The sequence below is a fragment of the Microcaecilia unicolor genome, chromosome 8, assembly GCF_901765095.1.
Source record: "Microcaecilia unicolor chromosome 8, aMicUni1.1, whole genome shotgun sequence".
NCBI lineage: Eukaryota > Metazoa > Chordata > Amphibia > Gymnophiona > Siphonopidae > Microcaecilia > Microcaecilia unicolor.
Genome location: NC_044038.1, coordinates 57,589,200 through 57,612,911, shown reverse-complemented (window position 1 = coordinate 57,612,911; position 23,712 = coordinate 57,589,200). Strand labels below are relative to the sequence as shown.

At 45.1% G+C, this 23,712-nt stretch overlaps 1 protein-coding gene across 3 annotated transcripts in view; it reads right to left on the bottom strand.

The window, feature by feature from the left end:
- CCNF (cyclin F) overlaps nucleotides 1–16,669 on the bottom strand; it is a 207,402-nt gene extending 190,733 nt beyond the window's left edge. For 2 of the 3 annotated variants that reach the window (XM_030213120.1, XM_030213121.1), the window contains exons 1-2: nucleotides 14,134–14,407; nucleotides 970–1,124 (exon numbers count right to left, since the gene is read on the bottom strand). In XM_030213120.1, coding sequence (XP_030068980.1) covers nucleotides 970–1,124; nucleotides 14,134–14,146 — 168 coding nt within the window. In that variant the 5' untranslated portion in view covers nucleotides 14,147–14,407. Of the gene's footprint in view, nucleotides 1–969; nucleotides 1,125–14,133; nucleotides 14,408–16,635 lie in introns of those variants that run through there. The other variant, XM_030213122.1, reaches the window with a different exon arrangement.
- Nucleotides 16,670–23,712: the final 7,043 nt, after the last annotated feature.

Below are 23,712 nucleotides of genomic sequence, written 5' to 3'. Positions count from 1 at the left end.
CCAGGAGAGTGGGAAAGGCAGGGAAAGGACGAACCAATGTGCCTGCATCCACATAGAAGAGTGTGGGGAAAGGCAGGGAACGGACATACCAATGTGCCTGCATCCACATAGAAGAGTGTGGGAAAGGCAGGGACAGGGCAAACCTATATGCCTGCATCCACATAGGGGGAAGGGTTAGGAAGGGAAAGGGCTAACCTATGTGCCTTTAAAGTGAAGCTGCAATAGCCACAACACCCCTGCTACAACTGGCAAAAGCCCAGGAGCCACCCCAGGCAGATTTTTGAAGGTGCTGAATAAGCTGCGTCCAACCCTGCTGGGGAGATAGAGAAAACTGAGAGGCAGATGGAGCTAGCGGCCAAGAGGCACTATGGTTTTTCAGTGCTCTCTATCTCCCCCTGCTGGTAGGTCGACACAACCCATTCGTAATGGATTCATCTGCTTGATGACAAGGAAACAGAGGTTAAGTAGGCTGCACATGACCTAGTACACCTTCGAAGTTCTCTATCTCCATCTGCTAGCAGAGGGGCATAACCCACAAGTCTCTGGATTGATCTGTGGGACGCTATGGAAACAACTATAACCCCCCACACCCTCTACTCTTCCAACCCCAACAATAGCTGACTTCTACCATCCCAAGGAGCCCTAATCCACCCTGTTAAAGTGTCTAGGGATACAAAATACAACCTGCTCTGAATGCCTTAGTGGGAGAGAAATATGAACTACGAAGCACTGTTATGATTTTTTAATCTGTGGATGAATAAATCATTAATTTCAGGATTCTGGCACAGAAAGGGTCAAAGGGCAATACAGAATGCACACTTCTTGGAAGTAATATTTTGCTTCTTTTGCAAAGGGTACAACATACTCATTTCAACAGGAAAACTCCCTGAAATAAGTCATTACTTGTTGATACTCTGTTCTTTAAAATAATACTGAAAGAGAATAGAAGAGTCAGTCTTAGTGACTTACAGCTTGGATAGAAAGAATATCCTCAGCAGGAAGGCATTTCAATATATACAAAAGAACATCTTCAGGAAGGCTCAGCAGACTCATCACCTTTGGCCGTTTTCTTATCCTTCGCTTTGAAGGCAGAGAGAAACATTTGGAACATCTACAGTGAAGGACTGCAAAAAAAAAAAAAAATTAAGGTAAAGAAAATTTGAAATTAAAGATTCTTCCACTTTTGCAAGTCACCCAAAACAGAGAAAATATTGAGAACACATCAATAATTCAACTCTAGTTCTCAAAGAGCACAAGGATAGCATTAGACTAATAGGGAAAACAGTGGCAGATTTATCTTTGCAAGTGATCTCTCATTACAAAATATTCTTGGTTTATAATAGAAACTTAAGCAATAATCATTAGCATACATTTGTTAAATTAAAATATCTGCTAAAAGACTGCTAGAATAAGAACATTCTATATTCTTGAGTGTAACAAAACATTTATAGTTAATTGCACGAGTACAAATTGAGAAATTTGTTCTTACCTAATTTTTCCTTGCATTTTGAAAGATCTCACATGGGTTTACGCAGCCAGCAAATGGCACCAGAGAACCACAACTCTCTCTCCCAGTGATATCACTACTATAAAGGAGTGGTGCAGCCAAGGCACTTGACAGTACTCTGTCAAAGCCAAGAACTCAAGATTAACACCAAACATATTAATATGAAAATTAACATAATCCAGTCCCACTGAGGTATGTGAAGGATGGAGGGTAGTGGATATGGTGAGAACACCAGACTCTTAAAAAAAAATCCTTTATTACTGGCAGCCGAGATCCAAACAAGTATTTCTGAATCATAACATGGTGTCATTTGCTGGCATGGCTGCATAAACCCATGAGATATCTTTCAAAATGCAAGGAAAAGAAATTAGGTAAGAACAAATTTCTCAGTATTTCTGAATAGAAGAGCAATCATGGGCAGCCACAGACTTCTCACCTTGGTCCAAACAGTGGAGAGAGGGGGTGACCCACAAAGACTCAAATGATCAAATTATAATCTTTCATTTGAATGCCACAGTCCTGTTGGACTTAAAAGTTAAATGGAATTCTTTACTATAATATTGATAGTTTCTGAATTAGGATAGGCAGTGTGTTTTGGTTAGAAAATACTGAGCTGGACCGTGCCAAGAGATGTCTCAACTCAGCTTTCAGTTCTCTGCTGGTCAATGAACACAGGTTCTGTAACAGTGGGAACCTACATAATGGAAATTAGAATTTTTTTGATGCAGCACATAAGTAAGAATATGTGGTCAAGATGAGTAAAGTCACAGCATTCAAAGGGATAGTTTTAACAAATTCACATTGCTCTTTCAGAAACCTCTGTACATGTTTTCTGCAATGTTTATGCCTTTGGCAAAAAACAAAAACCCACCTGATTTGAATGAGGGTCTATGTTATTCGGCTGAAAGAAAACTAATCTACTATAATAAAAAGCACCTCCAACGTTCTGAAGCTGACTCCGTGGCAGTGAAGGGTTTGTAGGGTTCGTGCTGCCTGTAACGCTGTATCCATCTCAAGTCCTGACGTTAGTGTGCTTCCTGGTTCATCACAAGCAGCAGTGACCAACCCACGACAGCAGCACGAGGCACACCAACGGACTCAAAGAATAGCGCAACCCGCGTGCCCGGACACAGATTCACACACAGAACTTCACCGAAGCAGAGAGACAACTGGCCTCAAGACTGCCGGTACCACCAGGTAACCCCCCTAGAGACACACCTCCTCTCTCCCCTGCCCCCCCCTCCAGCCACCCATGTCCAGCGACCCACCTCTCTCCCCTGCCCCCCTCCCTCCAGCCGCCCACGTCCAGTGACTCTCCTCTCCCCTGGCCCCCCTCCAGCGGCCCTCCTCTCTCCCCTGCCCCCCTCCATCCACCCATGTCCAGCGACTCTCCTCTCTCCCCTGCCCCCCCCTCCAGCCACCCATGTCCACCAACTCTCCTCTCTCCCCTGCCCCCCCTCCAGCCACCTAGGTTGTCCAGCGAATTCTTCGGGGCAGGCAGGAAATATCCCCAGTCTTGCCTGCCCGCTGCCTGCGCTGACCCTCCCCCGCTGCCGGATCGCTCTTCAAAATGGCCGCCGAGACTTCTGCTGAAGTCTTGGAGGCCACCGCTGGAAGTCTCTGCGGCCATTTTGAAGAGCGATCCGGCAGCAGGGGAGGGTCAGCTCTTATGTCTCCTAAATTGAACTATTGTAGCAACCTAGCCCACTAAAATACACTGTTGCTGGAATAGCAGAGGCTAGATCCAATCTGGTTCTGCATGCAATGGCCCTAAAATTATTTTCCCCTGAGCAATTCTTTAAAGGCAGGCAGCAGTGGACAGTAATGTATATTAAGCCATATGTACATCTTAAATCAAATAGCCAAGTCAGGGAATTAGAATAAAATGAAACACCTGCCATCTCAAATGTATTTCCAAAAAGGGTAATTTTTTGAAACTATGTATCAAAGGACTCAATTCTACTATAGCCATCAAATGTAAACCATTTAACGGATTATTACAGCCAGAGCCCCTGGTTTCCCAAGATTTCATGAGCAACAGCTGCAAAAATCAGCTGACTTGCACATGTTGATTCCTCTCTCCTTCCTACCCTGTACCAAAAAACACTATGACCCCCCTTTCCCCAAAGGAATACCTAGGTGCTCCAGTGCGTCTTGTCCGAATCCCTCCCTCCGAGTTTGGGATCGCCCTCCCCCCGGCCCTGTCAACACTTCTCCCTACTCACGCGATCTTCCCTGGTGGTCTAGTGACGTCGGGGCAGGAAAGAGCCCCTTCTTTCCTGCCCAGCGCGCTGCTCTCCATCCTCCTGTATGCATTGCTGCTTGACGGTCTTGGCGAGATTCAAAATGGCCGCCGAGAATTGAAGTCTCGGCGGCCATTTTGAATCTCGCCGAGACCGTCAGGCTGCATACAGGAGGATGGAGAGCAGCGCGCTGGGCAGGAAAGAGGGGGCTCTTTCCTGCCCCGACGTCACTAGACCACCAGGGAAGATCGCGTGAGTAGGGAGAAGTGGTGACAGGGCCGGGGGGGGGGGGGGGGGGAGGAGGAGGAGGTAACCCTGACGGCGATCCGGAACTCGGAGGGCGGGTGGCCTGCCAGCCAGCCAAATCTACCTTCGGACTATAAGACGCACCCCCCATTTTCCTCCCAAATTTTGGGGGAAAAAAGTGCGTATTATAGTCCGAAAAATACAGTAAATTACCTGGAAACAAGAAATCTGGGGTATATTCTCATAAAAAGTAGACAAAACTGGCATAAATATGCAAATATCACACAGAATTGCCACAACCACAGAATCTATTCCCAAAACGCCACAGCAAACTAAGTTTGATTATGCCCAAGACTTGATTTCTCTTTTCCTTCCAAATCCACTACCTTCCTTACCCCATTGTTTTGTCTCCAAGGATAACTATCATCCTCTCAGTCCCCTCAACTAATAAGTCTTCAATTCTTTCTTGTATGCACATAAGAAAAAAAACCCCATTTAAATCACCACCAAAATATATCCCTTTATTTCTGACTATAATACTAATACATCTGCTTTCTCAGCACATCCCATTTAAGAGTTCACTACTGCCAAACTCCCTATTTCAAACTCAGCAGCAGCTGGCTTCTTCAGTTGTTGTTATGCTTATGTTCCTCCCCTCCTCTCCAATCCAAGTCACTCCACTGGCTCTATACTTCCACATACAGATAAGATTCTTCCATAAGTAAGTGCCTTTAAGCTTCAGCTCATTACATCTATCTCCACCCACATCTTGGGCAGTTTACTTGATGAGCCCAGGTTGAAAACATCTATGCCTTTCTCAACTGTTAGTTCCGAACTCCTTGAACTAAATTGCCTGAACAGCTCTCTTGAGTTAGCATGTCAACCTCCTCTTAGGATGCATAACAATGGATGATTTTAAAATGTTCTTGAACCTCTCTCAAGGTGATCATGAATAGTAACTTGTAATTACATTCTATGAACATACATGTCAAAGTATACTGAATTGAGAGCACACCTGATCAGCCCTTGCCAATGATGTATCACACATACGAAAGAGCAGTGAATGTAGGATTCATAAGAATGGGATAGGGTCTGTGGAAGGAGACAATACAAATAGAAACAGAAAAAGTGAGCAGCCCCAAGGAACAACATTGAATTCTGATCATACCCTCCATTGATTTTTTTTTTTTGAGATCTACTAAAATTGTAGAAAGTTAAAACCAGTTATAGCAGCAGGCTGTAAAAGATCTTGTTGACAATATTTTAGTGAATTCCCTGAACCAATGGATAAGAAGTGTACAAAATACAGTGCAACAGATATGCAAAGTCAACAGCAAACCTCTTATGAAGCGAACTAGAGGTTGTCCAGAGATAGGCTTAACCTTTGCACATTGATAAGCAATAATTGCACTGAGGTGAACCCTTACAGAGCTGGTCTTGAGACCAGACTCAGAGGTGCAGAAGGTATTCAAGCAAGGTCTGTGTAGGGCAGGAAACACAGATCTAGGGCTTGCCCTCACACCCGACAGCAAACCTCCTCCATTTGAAAGAGTAACACCTTAGTGGAATCTTTTCTGGAAGCCAGCAAGATCCTGGAGACACTCTCAGGAAGATGCAAGGAAGCAAATTCTAAACTCTCAACATCCAGGCCGTGAGGGCCAGAGACTGGAAGTTGGGATGTAGAACAGATACCTCATTCTGCATGATGAGGGTCAGAAAACACTCCGATCTCCACGGTTTTTCGGAGGATAATGCCAGAAGAGGAACCAGATCTGCTGCGGCCAGTAGGGAGCAATCAAGATCATGGTCCTGCTGCCTTGCTTGAGTTTCAGCAAAGTCCTTCTCACAAGAGGAATGGGCAGATATCCATAAAGAAGTTCTGTCCCTCAATGAAAGAGGCATCAGACACTAGTCTTTCATGGTCCTGGAGCCACTGAGGGACTTGCGATTGGACTGAGTGGCAAAGAGATCCACCGAGTGGGTGCCCCATGCTCAGAAAATCTTGTGGGCAATGCACATGAGGGACCACTTTTGCAGTTGCATGATCCTGCTTAGTCTGTCAGCCAGGCTGTTGAATTTTCCCACCAGGCTAAGTGGCCTTGAGGAGCATCCCATGCTGATGCATCCAATGTCACATCCAGACAGCCTACTAGCGCAGAGGGCATGATCCAATGCCCTCCTGCCTGCGTGTAGTACATGGCAACCTGATCATCTCTTTGAATTAGTACAATTTGGTTGTTCAGCCAAGCCCTGAAAGCCTTTAGAGTGTCCCTGATTGCCCAGAGCTCCAGAAGGTTGATTTGGAGATCTGTTTCCTGATATGACCAAGCACCTTGAGTGTGAAGCCCTTCTAAATGAGCTCCCCAACCTAGGCAGGATGCATCCGTCAGTTTTTTTCTTGGGCTGTGGAATTTAGAATGGGAGTCCCAGAGTCAAACTAGATCCAACTGTCCACCAAAGTAGGGACTGAACCAGTTCTGGCGGAACTCAGATGACATCCTCTAAGTTCCCCATGGCCTGACACCTCTGGGAAACTAGGGTCCATGGTTGTCAATGAACAGTAGAGGCCATGTGGCCTAACAACCTCAACATCTGCCGGATTGTGACCTGCCAAGCTGCTCGAATTCCAGTGGTGAGGTCAACAAAAGCATCTGCCTGCGCCACAGGGATAAAAGGACGAGCCAGCCAAGTGTCTAGCAAGGCTCCAATGAACTCCAATTGCTGAACATGGAGCAGACAGGACCTGGAGTAGTTTAAAACAAACCCTAGTAGCTCTAACACCCGAATAGTCCTCCGTATGGACTCCCGAGTGCCATCCCGCAATGTGCTCTTCACTAGCCAGTCATCAACAAACATCTTAGCCCTGGGTTCATCCTCCACTTCTAAAGGAACTGGGACAGCAGCCACCATATGCTTTACAAAAGATAGGAAGGAAACGTTCTTAGGTGGAGACTTCCTCCTTTCCTGTGAAGGGAAGGGATCAGATGGAATGCCATAGGACTCCTCCGAGAAGTACTATGGCGGACTCTTCTGAGTCCCATGAGCGCTCCTCATCGGTGTCAACCAAGATCTCCTCATAAGAAGGCTGAGACTGAGTAAGTCTCGAAGAGGATAACACCAAGAAGTGTATCGAGGTGTTTGCTCCGACCTTGACTTCCTCCACCAACATCATGTGTGCCAACATGGGTGGCAGTAGATGCAGAGACCACAAGTGGCATCGGCATCAGAGACCTCACCACAGGCTGATAGCCATGCAGGACTGTAGCAAGAGGCATGGCTGGCACAAGCACCCCAGATGCTGGCACTCTGCAAGAACCCCAACAGCTCAAGAAGCAAGGCCCAGAGGCACTCATCAAAGGCAGACCGGGAAAGGCTGGGATGCCAGTATAGAAGCAGGCTGCTGAATCTGTGGGGTCGAAGCAGATACCTGATCCCAGCACCTCCTATATGGAGGGGGAGTGATTTTCCCAATGCCAACGCTTTTCAGGGACCAGTGAAACCCTCAGTGTCCGAGCACCATGCGTTGAGAGGGATCAATGCTGATGTTTCTTCTGATGCCTAGCTTTGATGCTTCCAGGTGGAGAGCCACTCAATGCATGGTCACTTCCAGTGTGCAACAATCTCGCAGCCATATGGGCCAACGCACCCGATGCCAACACCAATATCGAAGCTTCAGACCTGGCTCCAAGAATCTTTTCTCTGAGCTTCTCTGGCCAACTGTGTTTTCTTCATGTGAAGGCAGAATACAGTTGGCAGGGGTATGATCAGGCCTCAAACACTGTAGACACCAAGAATGGGTGTCCATGCCAGAGATGGTCCTGTTGCACCAAGTGCAGTGCTTGAAGCCACTGGGAACCTTCAATGATGTGAAAGGAAAAACAGTCGTGGCCAAATCAAACAATTTAACAGTGCTAAAAAAAAAAAGAAAAAAAAAAAAAAAGCTACTCCTGCCAGAATTCTGCACGACTGCAGAGCGCAGATTTTGCACAGAATTCCTCAGTCGTGCAGAATTCAACATTTCCACACAGAATCTGCTCAGTATCGTTCCATAGTGTGACCGCACCTTGAGTATTGCGTTCAGTCTTTGTCGCCGTATCTCAAAAAAAAGATATAGAATTAGAAAAGGGTCAAAGAAGAGCAACTAAAATAACAGGGATGGAACTCTTCTCATAGGAGGAAAACCTAGAGGTTGGAACTTCAGCTTGGAAAAGAGGGGAGATATGATTGAGGTCTACAAAATCATGAGTGATGTAAAAGTATTTTTTACTCGTTCCAAAAGTACAAAGACTAGGGGACACAAGTTACATTGAAATTCTTTTAAAACAAATAGGAGGCAATATTTTTTCACTCAATGAATAGTTGCTGGAACTGTTTGCAGGAGGATGTGGTAACAGCTGTTAGTGTATCTGGGTTTACAAAAGGTTTGAACAAGTTCCTGGAGGAAAAGTCCATAGTCTGCTATTGAGACGGATATATTGAAGCAACTGCCTGCCCTGGAATTTATAGCACAGAATGTTGCCACGATTTGGGTTTCTACCAGGTACTTGTGACCTGGCTTGGCCACTACTGGAAACAAGATACTGGGCTAGATGAACCATTGTCTGACCCACTATGGCTACTTTTATGTTCTAAAGGACAGACCCCCCCCCCCCCCCCCCCACCCTGGCTGCTGCCCAGCATACCTATGCACTCCCTGGTGGTCTAGTGACATCTTCGGGGGACAGGAAAAACTCTGCTCCTCTGCCACCGCTCTTGCTAGTATGTAACAAAGAGAGGGAACCAAGTACAAAAAAAAGAGACCAAGCACAAAAAAACAGCACAAAGGGCCTTTAAAAACGAAAGGGAACAATTTTTTCATTTAAAAAAATCCTTTAATAGTGAATTTTGATTGAAGAAAGACCCAACACGGGCCGTGTTTCGGTGCCACCGCACCTGCGTCAGGGGTCACACCAATGACAAAGGAGGATTCAATAGACCAATTTCAAAAGGCTGATGCTTTCCAAAATTCTGTGTGATATATTCCTAGGTCTTTGAGTTGTACCTAGTATCTGAGATCAACTAGGCGCCATTTCCAATTCTGACCAGATCAGCAGCCACCAGCTCTGTCTACTTATCCCTCTCAGCTACTAACGATAAGTGGACAGAGCTGGTGGCTGCTGATCTGGTCAGAATTGGAAATGCACCTAGTTGATCTCAGATACTAGGTACAACTCAAAGACCCAGGAATATATCACACAGAATTTTGGAAAGCATCAGCCTTTTGAAATTGGTCTATTGAATCCTCCTTTGTCATTGGTGTGACCCCTGACGCAGGTGCGGTGGCACCGAAACACGGCCCGTGTTGGGTCTTTCTTCAATCAAAATTCACTATTAAAGGATTTTTTAAATGAAAAAATTGTGTTCCCTTTCGTTTTTAAAGGCCCTTTGTGCTGCCGCTCTTGCTAGTGCCATACTTTTTCAAAATGGCTGCCGAGACTTCAAGCAGTAATCTCGAGAGACTCATTTGAAATCTTGGTGGCCATTTTGAAAAAGCACAGCACCAGCAGTGGAACAGGAAAAAATAGTGCTCTTTACTATGCAAAGAGGTACTCCCACTGCAGCTCCTACTTCTAGCTCGGGTGATACAGTGCAGAGATGTCTGGAGGGAGGGAGCAGCTGTAAGAAAAAAAAAAAAGGGGGGATGTGGGCAACTTTAAAAAAAAAAAAAAAAAGGGATACTGTGGATGAGAGGGAGCTGCAAAAAAGGGGGATGCTGTGGGTGGGAGGAAGGAGGCTGCAAAAAAATTTGAAAATTGTGTGCAGAATTTTGCAGTTTGAAAACTTTTGTGCGCAGAATTTTGAAAATGTTTATGCTGAATTTTAATGTTTTGGCGCAGAATTCTGGCATGAATAAAGCACCAAAAAAGAGAGAAGGGAAAAACCCATCTGGAGCCTAAACACAGCCTAGCAAGTGCAGTAAAACAAAGAAAACTTAGAAAAAAGGCAAAAGTAATTAAAAAATACAGAGAAGGAAATACGATATCCCTGAATGAGGTATTTAAAAAAATAAATAAATAAGCACAATGACCAAATGCCAGGAGCTCATAACAAACATGTCCTCTCCTCACTGTGGAAAAAAAGAACTGTTGGTCACATGCTCTTGCGGCAGGTGGGAAGGCATGCGTAGTTGATCACATCTCGTGCTCAAAGACCACCTATTTTTAAGCTTGTTAGAAACTCTGGACCAGCAAAATAGACCCACACTACCCATCCGAGAGAATTATACTACTACTAAACATTTCTAAAGCGCTACTAGGGTTACGCAGCGCTGTACAATTTAACATAGAGGGACGGTCCCTGCTCAAGGAGCTTACAATCTAAGAGACAAGTGAACGGACAGTCCGATAGGGGCGGTCAAATTGGGGCAGTCTGGATTTAGTGAACGGTAAGAGTTAGGTGACGAATGCAGCATTGAAGAGGTGGGTTTTAAGCAAAGACTTGAAGATGGGCAGGGAGGGGGCTTGGCACAAGGGCTCAGGAAGGTTGTTCCAAGCATAGGGTGAGGCGAGGCAGAATGAGCGGAGCCTGGAGTTGGCGGTGTTGTAGAAGGGTACAGAGAAGAGGGATTTGTCCTGTGAACGGAGGTTACGGGCGGGAACATAGGGGGATATGAGGGAGGAGAGGTAGTGAGGGGCAGCAGACTGAATGCATTTGTAGATAAGAAGGAGAAGCTTGAATTGAATGCGGTATCTGATTGGAAGCCAGTGAAGTGACCTGAGAGGGGTGATATGAGTAAATCGGTTTGGGCGGAATATGAGACGAGCCGCAGAGTTCTGAACAGATTGAAGGGGGGATAGATGGCCAAGTGGGAGGCCAGTGAGGAGTAAGTTACAGTAGTCAAGGCGAGAGGTAATGAGAGCATGGACGAGAGTTCGGGTGGTGTGTTCAGAGAGGAAAGGCGAATTTTGCTGATGTTAAAGAGGAAGAAGCGGCAGGTCTTGGCAGTCTGTTGGATATGCGCAGCGAAGGAGAGGGAGGAGTCAAAGATGACTCCGAGGTTGCGGGCAGATGAGACGGGGAGGATGAGGGTGTTATCAACTGAGATAGAAAGTGGAGGAAGAGGAGACGTGGGTTTTGGTGGAAAGACGATGAGCTCGGTCTTGGACATGTTCAGTTTCAGGTGGTGGTTGGACATCCAGGCAGCAATGTCGGATAGGCAGGCTGATACCTTTGCATGGGTCTCTGCGGTGATGTCTGGTGTGGACAGATATAGCTGGGTATCATCAGCATAGAGATGATACTGGAAACCATGAGATGAGATCAGGGCGCCCAGGGAAGAGGTGTAGATTGAAAAGAGAAGGGGTCCAAGGACCGATCCCTGGGGAACACCAACAGACAGGGGGATAGGGGTGGAGGAAGATCCATAAGAGTGAATTCTGAAGGTGCGGTGGGAGAGATAGGAGGAGAACCAGGAGAGAACAGAGCCCTGCAACCCAAATGAGGACAGTGTGGCAAGAAGTAAGTCATGATTCAGTGTCAAAAGCGGCGGATAGATCAAGGAGGATGAGGATGGAGTAGTGGCCTCTGGATTTGGCAAGGAACAGGTCATTACAGACTTTAGAGAGTGCTGTTTCTGTTGAGTGAAGAGGGCGGAAACCGGATTGAAGCGGATCGAGGATGGTATGAGAGGAGAGAAAATCAAGGCAGTATTTTGGAGAGGAAGGGTAGGAGGGAGATGGGGCGGTAATTGGAGGGACAGGTAGGGTCAAGTGATGGTTTTCTTGAGGAGAGGTGTGACTACGGCGTGCTTGAAGGTGTCAGGGACAGTTGCAGTGGAGAGAGAGAGGTTGAGGATATGACAGGGGGTGACAGTATGAGAGATGATGTTAAGTTGGTGGGGATGGGATCAGAAGAGCAGGTGGTGGATTTCGATGAGGAAAGAAGACGAGAGGTTTCCTCCTAGGTGATGACAGGAAAGGAGGAGAAAGAGGCCTGGGTTGGTTGGGTGAGGGAGAGGGTTGCAGGGTGAAGAGGAGATGGCTTGGTAGTGAACTCAAGGTTGATCTTTTGCACCTTGTCGCGGAAGTAATCAGCCAGTGATTGAGGAGAGAGCGAGGGTGGGGTGGGAGCGGGCACTTTGAGGAGGGAGTTAAGGGTGGAGAAGAGACGACGGGGGTTGGAGCTGAGAGAATTGGTCAATTGGGTGTAGTAGTCCTGTTTGGCAAGGAAAAGGGAGGAGTGGAAGGAGGATAACATGAATTTGTAGTGAAGGAAATCTAAATGGGTGCGGGATTTCCTCCAGAGGCGCTCCGCAGATCGGGTGCAGGAGCGAAGGTGACGGATGCAAGGGGTCAGCCAGGGCTGGGGATTAGTACGCTTTGTGGGACGGGAGGTGGAAGGTGCAAGGGTGTCCAGAGCAGAGGAGAGAGTGGCATTGTAAGCGGAGACAGCCTTGTCGACAGACTCGGAGGACATGATGGAGGGGAGGAGATTAGAGGATAGGGTGGGAGGGTCGATAGCCTGGAGATTCCTGGAGGTAGTGGTTAAAGTTGGATGGGGCTGAGGGGGGGTGAAGAAGTGTGAAGGTGATTAGGTGATGATCGGAGAGAGGAAGAGTTGAAACATGGAAATTGGAGGGAGAGCTGGAAAAGGAGAGGATGAGGTCAAGACAATGGCCGTCTCGGTGAGTAGGGGTGGTGGAGCAAAGATGGAAGTTGAAGGAGGATATTAGAGTGAGGAACTGAGAAGCGTGAGGGTCGGACTGGTCATCAACGTGTATGTTAAAATCTCCGAGAATAAGGGACGGAGATGAGGGTTCAAGAAAGACGGAAAGCCAGGAATCGAAGTCGGCGAGGAAGGAAGAGAGGGGTTTATTAGGGGGGGCGGTAAATGACAGCCACTCTGAGTGGTAATGGGTGGAATAGCCGGATGGAGTGAGCTTCAAAGGATAAGAAGCAGTGAGACTGCGGTAGGAGGAGGGGTTGGAAACTACAGGAGGGCGAGAGAAGTAGCCCGACGCCTCCACCGCGGCCAGCTGGGCGGGGAGTGTGGGAGAAGAGATAACCTCCATGACAAAGGGCCGCGACTGAGGCAGAGTCGTCAGGGGAGAGCCAGGTTTTAGTTAGGACGAGCAGTTGAAGGGAACGAGAGATGAAGAGATTGTGGGTGAAGGGCAGTTTGTTGCAAACCGAGTGGGCATTCCACAAGACCTGCTTATCCTTGTAAAAATGCCAATACATTCAAAACCAACACCACAGTCAAGTCTTATGTCCTCAGCCTCTCCAACAGTTTTCAGAAAACATGTCCACTTTACATTTAAACCTCCTACTCAAATACCTGATATGTAGCTTCCCCTTCAAAAATATAAATTGCATTTCAGGGGCAAAGAAACGTAGGAAGTGCTCTCGAAGTAAATAGATGGGAATTCGAACACTGGTACTCAAGTAAGTGTTAAAGTACAAGAAATTCCCGTAATCAAAAAGTGTTTCTGTATTGTGTTATGAAGTTTCCTCGTTTTTTTCATAGACAAGCCTGACTTTTTTTTTAAACATGTTTTCAGAAACGTTGCAGAACAGCAATAATCACTTTCTGAGAGCAAGCTGGACACTGTTAAAATAAATATAGAAATAGTCAATAGGTTGCGACAGGTTTATAAGATAAGATGTTGCTATTCTTAAGCATAAAAAAATTAAGGTTTTAGCAATAAACATCATACTACTTTTTTAAAGATGCGTTTTATGAAGTTAACCAATACAGCCTTTTAACTTAAAAAATCCTTGGGAACCAAATTACCTACTAAAAAAAAAAAAAAAGGAAAATTATGAACACATCTTAAATGCATAATTCAGATTGTATTATAGGGCTAGAATATTGTTGGTAGTACGAACAGAGAGTAGGATCTTGCAGGAGGTTAAATAAACGCCAATACCACGCAATGTCTCAGAAAAAAAAGATACAGAGAAGGCGTAAACATTTATTAAACTTACCCCAACACGGAAAATAACATGTTAATATTCGTGTTTCCCAGCATCACTACGTTTTATATATACAAATAAAGTAATGGGGCCAAACCCAGATTACCTCTTTTCCCCATTATTTATTTCTCCATTAGTTACAAAAAAATAACCAAAACCAGGACGAGACAGGCAAATCACTTACCGCCAACTTTCATCTTTAATCTAAGCACCTCCTCACAGTCACAACTCGGTCAGTGTTTTAACTAACAGAAAGGACAAGTGGACAGGCCAGTTGAAAGGAATGTAAACGTTTACTTAGCTGTACTTTTATTATGCAAAGCAATATACCATATCTTTAAATTTAACTATGGTGACAAAAAGCGAGAGGAAAAGAAAACGGACGGCAAGGGCAACCAGTTAAGCCGGAATAAATTCATCCACAGCACGCACGCCCCACCCCCCTAACGCAAGACGACCCTCTCGCGCCCAGCTAGGGGAGCTCACACCCCGCCCCGCGAATTTTTAAAACTTAAGACAGATCGTAATTGGTCAGTTTGGACAACGGAGAGGCGGGACGGAAAAGAACAAGATCGGGATGGGCGCGGCGAAGTGGGTGTGGGTGGGGCTCAGAATGGAGGTGAAGGGGAGGGATCGAGGGAGGTTGGCAAGGGTCGTTAGACTGTAAGGCTAATCTAACCTCTTGGTAAGCGCCATGACGCTATTGGTTGAGGTTGGATGCGAATTCGAAACACGCGTGCTTGTGGATTGGCTCCTTTACGTTTAAAGGCCAGAAGAGGGAAGGAAGGGGACTTGATAATACCGCCTCTATTATTTATTGTGCAACTACATTCAAAGCGGTTTACATATAGACAGGTACTTATTTTGTGCCTGGGGCAATGGTCGGTTAAGTGATTTGCCCAGAATTACAAGGAGCTGCAGTGGGAGTCGAGCCCGGTTCCCCAGGCATCCTTCTTTAAAAACAAACACACAAAAAAAAATAGTATGGTACAGTAAGAGTAGGATTGTGGATGTAGTAAGTAACTCATAATAAGTAGACTTGGCTTTGTTAGTGAGACGACGGTTTCTTGGCTATCCACTTTTCAGTACGCTTTAGCGTGGTCCTTTGTAGTTATTTGCTCCTTGAAAAGATTTGGCCTGTATTGTTAGAATACAATGTTATCAGCAAAATTCAATAAAATTTGAAAGCGTTGTAAATTCCTCATGTGCACAGAGAACTGGTCCGACCTCCCCCCGTAGCCACAGTAATGTGTAGTGTGTGCCTGCTGTTGGATAATTAGTTGGCATATTCAGTGGCCGATCATGACATAGTAGTTCTTGGTTTCGGAGTTTCAACTAACGGGGAGTTTCTCCAAGTTCCAAGATACCCAGTTGCAGCAGTGACAATGGAGGTCAGTCCTGGATTTCTGAACCTCATCTGCATTATAGGAATTGCAGCACTTTTTTAAATGGGTGGATTAAAATTTAGGGGCTACAAATCCCACACTGCTTTGGATTATAAGTGTAAAACCAGGACTGGTCAAAATGTTTTTCTCCTGGAACAGGGTAACTTGAACTTAATTATTTTGGAGCTACCTTTAGATAAAGGTTAACTTTTTAGTCTCCCTTAAACCATAACCCTTATGTCTAACACCTATTGGGGATTAAAGGAGAGGTGGTGCCAGATAAAGGAGTTCAGGTTAACTTTGATTTTAGTAAATGCAGAGAGAATCTTAATATCAAAACAAAACTTTATTAAAAACATGTTTTACAAAACAATCATTAAATGCATGGTTTATGCAATTATTGCTGTTCAATTACAATGCCCAGGTTTCAGTAAAATACCTTTTTTGTTTCAAATGTACTAAGCAGTTGATGTAATAAGCTATGGGTTAGGGCTGTGTACTGATGTTTCCTAACCTGTATTATCAACAGGGGACAAGCTAGGTTATAAAAAGACATTGTAATAAAAAGTCTCAAGAGTTTTGTATGCAATAAAGAACGCATTGGCCAGTTTAAACCCTCCAGAAAAAACTCACACTAAATTATGGAATAGCCTCATCAAGCTACATAAGTATTGTCATACTGGGACAGATCGAAGATCCATCAAGCCCAGCATCCTGTTTCTAACAGTGGGCAATCCAGGTCACAAGTGCCTGGGGGAGGAAGCTGCCTCCCATGAATAGCCAGAACTTCACAAAACTGCCACCAGGAAATACTTCAAAAACATTCCTTTATTTTCCAAATTCATAAACAAAACTTCACTCCAGAGTAGAGACTTGACTCTCAGGCAGGGCTGTTCTGCCTTGCTTAGTGCCGCAGCCAATTACAAAAAGACTTTGCCCCCTTCCCTGAGGGGAATGTAAGAGCCCTTTGGAAATCCCTGCTTTTTTGTCCCAGCCAGTAACAAACAAATAGTACTTGTCCCACAAGCAGGATTTCCCCTCAAGACAGTTAATCACCAAGCAGCCTTTACTGCCAGGAGGTGCAATACTTTTGGGACTTCTTCACCCAAGGTATTTCAGCCTGCACTGCTCCTCTCCTCCTGAACTGAACCCCTCGTCCCACCAGGCAGCCCTCCTTCATAAACAAGCCTTCCAACTTTAGAGGTTCTCAAAATAATCAGGTTTCACAAAAGAAAACAGGCTTCTCTACTTAAGCAGGGTTTAAACCAAAATAAATTCCAAAACCATGTAGGTTTCCAAACCTTCAGGGGCTACCTTCCTCAGCTCTCAAACTCCCATTCCATTCTGCCTCCTTCCCCTGCTCAGGCTGATTAATTCCCTCTTCCATCCAATCCTCCTCCTGCTTCTCAGCCCATCCCTCCCTATTACAGGTGGGCAGCATGATATACTGATTGCTGGGAACTGGCTCCTTCATTCACCCTCCCTCTTGTGGTCAGAGACGGTATATGGCCAGCTTGCCTATCCCCTGGGATCTCACTGCTAGGACTGGAAATGCCTTCTGGGATATGTAGTCCATGGTTTTGCTGCTTCACTCTATACATCGGGGATGTAGCCTTGTCACAATATATATATATATACACCTGTGCTCCATTTTTCGTTTGTTCAACATATTATATATTATGTTGCATTTTATCCAGGGACTGTTATTCTGATACCTAATGTTCATCAGTGATTCTGTGTACAGGTCTGTGCTCTTGATGTCATCTTTTACATGTATATATTTAAGGATTGTTTTCTTATTATTATTTCCTGAATGTCTTATTTATATGCATTTTTATTATTACTTGTTAACCATCTTTTTTTGGTATTGCGTTTTTCATGTTGGGTTTTTTTTTAATCTCCTACAACTTTGTAAATTATCATATGGAGTCTTGTATATTCTTGTTTTGTCTAGCTGATACATTACATTTTATTATTATTTTATATAATTTCATATTTTAGTCATCATATGATCTTATATATTTATATGTATTATTGATCTTTTACTCCTTTTATATGTTGCATTCATATTTATGTTTTTATACATGTCCATTATTTTTAGACCCCTGATGTAGGCTTTACGCCAAAACACAGTGCTGTGTCGGGTCTTGAAGAATAAAGGTTTTGTTTATTACATCAGTCGTCCTTCTGTTTTTTTATGGGAGAGCCCTGCTGACTACACTACTTCTTTCGCTGGTTTCTAGGTCCTCCACTTTTGCAGTGTCCCTCCTTTGTCCTATGGACAAATCAAGATCAGGTTATGTTGTATCACCTCATATCTTATGTAATGAGTTCATTTTCTTGGGCATACTGGATGAACTATACAGGTCTTTATCTGCCATCATCTACGTTTCAGAGAGACGCGCCGGTATCACCCGGGGCGGTCCAACGCAGCCTTTCAGCGTCCTCGTTTTGGGCAGCGTTCTTCCTTTTGCAATGAGAAGTGTCCGGCTGGACCCCCCTCTCGTCAAGGGGCTCCTTCTCGGGCCTCCCAATGATGGGGAGCATGTCCACTCGGGAGGAGAGCAGATCGGTGGTCGACTTTCTCTGTTTCTTCCAGAGTGGGCCAGAATTACTTCGGACCAGTGGGTCCTCGATGTGGTGCAAGAAGGTTACAAGCTAGAATTCTTCTCTCCCGTCACAGACTTTTTTCTGGAGTCCCGCTGTGTATCGCGGGCCAAGAGGACAATGGTTCTGCAGTGTTTGTGAGACCTGCTAAGTGTTATGATCGTGGTCAGGACCCCTCTCAAACTTACCTTTTTCCTGGTGGTCAGCTTCTTAGCTGGTTTCTGTTTCTTCTGTCTGTCCTGTCTGAGCTAGCTCTCTCTGTGCTGGCTGCTGCCAGCATGGGGTTAATTGTTTCTCTATACTGCAGCTGTGGGTGTGGACTGAGTTAGCTCTAACTCTCTCTGGGTGTACTGGCTTCAAGTGCTTCACGGTGCTGCATTGGTGTGGGTTGGGCCTCTCTGGGTTTCAGTGTGCTGTATGCCTGGGTCTAGGGAGTGTGACATCATCTGGGAGGGCCTTGATAAGGAAGTGGTGTTCTTTCCTTCAGGGCCTTTGCAACGTTTGCTTTTGGCTACTTGCTTTAGGTCCAGATTAGTGTTAGTGCAGTATGCACTTGTGACTGTGTGTTTAGCTTTCCTGCTTTTCCCTTGTGGTTCCCCTGCTTTTCCCTCTTGGTGCTTTGGAAGCATTGTTGTGTGTAGGGCTTTGGAAGCTCTGTTGCTGATAGAAGTACTTCAGGGTTTGGTGTTGTTAGGAACACTGCAGATTTGGCTGTTAGAAGTACTTCTGGTGTTTGTGCTGTTGGGAGCTTTGCAGTCTTTTCTGTTTGTGTTTGGTGCTTTGGAAGCACTTTTGGCTTTCGTGTTTAGCTTCCCTGTTTTTTCCCTTGTGGCTCCCCTGTCTTCCCTTTTAGTGCTAGGAGCTCTTCTGGTTGTTTGGTGCGTGGGAGCACCTTAGTTAGTTTAGAGTTGTAGAGCTTCTGTAGCTTGGTGCTCAGAGTGCCTGTGTTAGGTCTGCTGAAGTTTGGTGCTTAGGAAGCACCTTTATTAGCTTATGTGTTTAGCTTCCCTGCCTTTCCCTTGTAACTCCCCTGCTTTTCCTTTTGGTGCTGTGAGAAGCACTCCTGTTAGGTCAGTGCCTAGAGGGGCACTCCTGTTAGTACAGGGCTTAGGAAGTCCTTTTGTTAGTTTACTGTTAGGAACACTTCTGTTAGTTTAGGGCTTGGGAGCACTTAGGTCAGTTTAGGATTTAGGAGTACTTCTGTTTCCAGTCCTGGTCCCTGTATCATCTGGTATCCGGTAAGTCCTGCTGGCCACTCGAACCCAAGGGCTCAACCCTTGGGGGGCAGTGGCTAAGTGTAGGTGAAGCTGTACGGACCAGTCCAGGGTGCTCCAGTCCAGTGTGTTCCAGTCCAGTGTTCCAGTCCTTTGTCCTCCAGTCCGGGGGATTCCAGTCCAGTGTGTTCTGGCTCGCTGGGAGGTGCCTGCAGTCGCTGCCGGTGCCGGTGTGCTTGCCCAGCGTTGGTTGGTGGGTTTTGCCTGCTGCTGTTGCTCCTCGTCAGCAGCCCATGGACTCACGTTTGCTCCAGAGCCCGGCCCCGCAGGCTCTGAACTTGAGAACCTGACACTAAGGATAGGGGCTATCATGCCTGTTCCTCCTCTCGAAAGGCGCACGGGTCGGTACTCCATCTTTTTTATTTATTTATTTATTTATTTATTGCATTTGTATCCCACATTTTCCCACCTCTTTGCAGGCTCAATGTGGCTTACAATGTAACTAATAGATTGGAAGAAGAACAGTTAGTGTTACATAAAGAATAAGGTAATCGAAATTTAAACAAGCAGATATAAGCAATAGTGGTGCTGATAATAGTTAAGGTGGAGGTGTATTACATTTATAGTTGTTGACCTTATTGGTATGCCTTGTTGAAGAGGTGAGTCTTGAGAGATTTACGAAAATTAGTTAGTTCATAAATAGTTTTTAAGTTTTTGTGGTTCCAAAGAAGGGAAGGGCTTTTCGGCCTCGATTTCAGAAAAGTAAACCAGTTTTTGCGGGTTCGTCACTTCCGCATGGAGACATTAAGGGCAGTTATTGCTGCCTTTCAACCAGGCGAGTTTTTGATGGCTCTCAATTTGAGGGAAGCTTACCTGCACATTCCCATTTGGCAGCCCCATCATAGATTGCTCAGATTTGCAGTGCTGGGTCAGCACTTCCAGTTTCGGGCCCTTCCTTTTGGAATGGCCACTGCCCCACGCACTTTTTCCAAGGTCATGGTGGTGGTGGCGGTGTTCCTGCGGAAGGAGGGGATTCGAGTGCATTCATATCTCAACGACTGGCTGATTCAGGCGACGACAGCACAGGAGAGTCGAGTGGTCACCGACCGAGTGATTGTGGTGTTGCAGTCCTTAGGTTGGGTGGTCAATATGGACAAGAGTGATCTGGTTCCTACTCAGAGTCTGGAGTATGTTGGAGTGCAATTCGATACAAAGCGGGGGAAGGTGTTTCTCCCTGAGTGGCGAAGGATCAAATTGCTTTCTCAGGTACGGACCTTATTGAGTCGTCGCGCTCCCCAAGTGTGGGACTATGTTCAGCTCCTTGATTCCATGACGGTGACCTTGGAAGTCATGGGCAAGGGCTCACATGTGGCCTTTTCAGAATTTCATTTTGAGCAGATGGTCGCTGACGTCGCTGGATTATTAAGGAGTACCACATTCTACTCGGGCACAGGAGGCTTCTTGGGCGGAGGCGGAGGCCTTATCTCTAAAAGAGATTTGTCGGGCAGCTACTTGGGCGTCCTGTCATATTTTTGCGAAGCATTACAGGCTAGACATGTCTGCTCGGGAGGATGCGAGTTTTGGGGCGGGAGTGTTGGCGTGGGGAGCGTCAGCTTCCCACCCTGCTTAAGGAATGCTTTGGTACATCCCACTAGTTCCTGGATTCATCTGCTGCAAGTGACAAAGAAGGTAAAATTATGTCTTACCTGATAATTTTCTTTCCTTTAACGCAGCAGATGAATCCAGGATCCCTCCCTAGTTCAGCCAACGTTTTTTTCATTTTCCGTTCAGTGTGGCTATTTTTTCCTTCCGGGTTCTGTTTTGCAGAGTTCAGACAGATATGGGAACATGGAAAGGATTCCAATTTCTGGATCAAGTTGCAGTTATTTCGAAGTTCTTATTTGGTTCTCTGTTTTTCATAGTGAGGATGGTTTCTGGTTGTTATTGGTTTCATATTTTTGGCCTTGGCAAATGCTTACAAATGACATACTAACTGAGGAAGGAGCTGGACATCTGGCATCACTGCCTTTAGTTTGTTTATTTCTATCTCCACCTGCTGGTAGGTGGACTTAACCCACTAGTTCCTGGATTCATCTACTGCGTTAAAGGAAAGAAAATTATCAGGTAAGACATAATTTTACCTTAGTGATGGGGTGGGAGTGAGGGATGAACTTGTCCCTCCCCTCTGGCATCAATTAGCTTTTTGTACTGACACTCACTCTCTCTTTCTTTCTCTCTCATACACATTTGTTCTCTCACCCCTAACAGCCTCAATTTTCCTACCTGTTCAGTTGTAAGTTCAGTAGGGTAATAGAATAAAATATTTTCAAACCTTTGTATTTTTAAATCTAGTCTTATCTTTCTTTATGTTTTTATTCTTTTTATTTTCATTTCTCTAGGCTTTCCTTATTAATTCATTTTTCCTTTTTCCAAATGTCCTCTCCCTTCTGATTTGTAAGTTTTTTTTTTTTGCTTTTGTCATCCGTATTATTCTTTCAACATATACTCTAGGTTTTTCCATGCTGTTATCTTTTTTTATTTCTAATATATATTTTTTTATTGGTAATTAACATAGTATAGCAGAACAAGAAACAGAACATCTACTGAATAAACAAGAAACCCCAACTTACAGAGAAAAGCAGTATGTAATGCCATTGTGACACCAGCTAGGTTAGAGGCTAGAGTTTCACTAGCACTGCTACTAAGCCAGTTAGTGGCAATATTAGTGGCTAACTGGCTAAATAAGTGGATAAAGTTAGGACAGCAGAAAGGCTATCCTAACTTTATTTTCTGAGTTAACCGAGCACCAGTCTGAATATCAGACAGTGCCTACTGTGTGCAAAAAGCGTTTCCGTGAGGTGCGCTGAGGCATCTCATGGTAGTGTGCCCATCAGTGTGCACTAATCCCACATTACAAAATGTTTATTTTTTAGCATGAGAGGCGTGTCTATGGGCAGAGAGTATGCCTGTCCTGCGCTAATTGGGTAGCGCAGGTAGGGGTCCTATTTCCAAGCTGCAGGAAAAAGGGTCCTGTGCTAGCAGTGAGGGCTCTTTTTCCTGCATGCCAGGGCCCTTTTTGGTGCAGTGGATGAAAAGCCCCCAGACACACAAAGCCATGCGGTAAGAGAACTCTTACCGCAGGGCCATGCGGCGGGGAACCCTTACCGACACCCTTTGAGGTGGTGATAAGGGCTCCCGCGCTAACCCAGCGGTAACTGGACAGCGTGCATCGATGCCTGATTACCGCCGAGTTACTGCTGTGTAAACTATTTCCTGGGGTTACCGCTGGTGGCCGCATTGGGCCAGCAGTAGTCCAGAAGAGCGAGCAGTGAGCCTGCATTGGGCTTACCGTCGATCTGTAAAAGGGCCCCGTACATTGCCACACACTGTCCGATTAGCATGGGGTTAGTGCGGGAGCCTTTAGTGCCTACTAAATAGGTGACGATAAGGGCTCCCGCATTAACGGCCACACGCTAAGGGCGTCTTTTACTAAGCTGCGGTAGCATTTTTAGCTCACAGTACAAATCATATGGCAGTAAACGCCGAGGCGCGGCTTAGTAAAAGACCCCCTAATTGGGGAATTAGCATGTGGCCATTAATGAAAAATATACAAATGCAGCCATTTTACCACCTTGTAAAAAGTAGCCGCAGCATAGTAACATAGAAAATGTGGAAAGGGAAAGGGAAATGGCTTGATATACCGCCTTTCTGTGGTTTTTGCAACTACATTCAAAGCGGTTTACATAGTATATTCAGTAAGTGACTTGCCCAGTCACAAGGAGCTGCAGTGGGAATTGAACTCAGTTCCCCAGGATCAAAGTCCACTGCACTAACCACTAGGCTACTCCTCCAAAACCCACGCACTAACCACAGCACCAGCCACTTTTTAGCGCAGCTTAGTAAAAGGACACCTAAGTTACCAGGCTAAGAAGGTGATTTGAGAAGACTTACACACTGTTTATACATGTAAAAATCCTATTTACACATATAAATTGGCATACATATAAGGATGCTATACACAATACAATCCTTACAATTGGGAGTTTATCATTTTATATCCCCAAACCCTAAGTATATAATCAAGAAAATAATTGTTGATTGGAGTACATTTTAATGGAACAAACAAGTTTTTAAAATATATAATGGTATGTACTCAGAAAATTCCAAAATGTCCAATATAATTGCAATCGTATGCAACTCCTTTTCAATCATTGCACACTTATTTCTTATCCAAATCTATAATAATACAAATAAAATTCAGAACTTATCTTAAAGCACTTGATGGTTTTGATTTCGGTGCAGAATAACATCAAAGTAGAAGTAGAAGCCACTCGTCGCTAGTGTAGTCCCAAATTGTGAGTCACAAATCAAATTTATAGTGCTTACATGGATCCAGGTTTCAGAAAATTCTTCAGGGTTTTTTTTATATATTTTCATTTTCATTCATAATTTCTGGCAGGGATCACATTAGGAACTTTATGTTACAATAATATTGGGCACTTTGGAACTTTCTGAGCACACGCATTATCCCCTGGATTCTCTAAAGGGTGCTCAAAT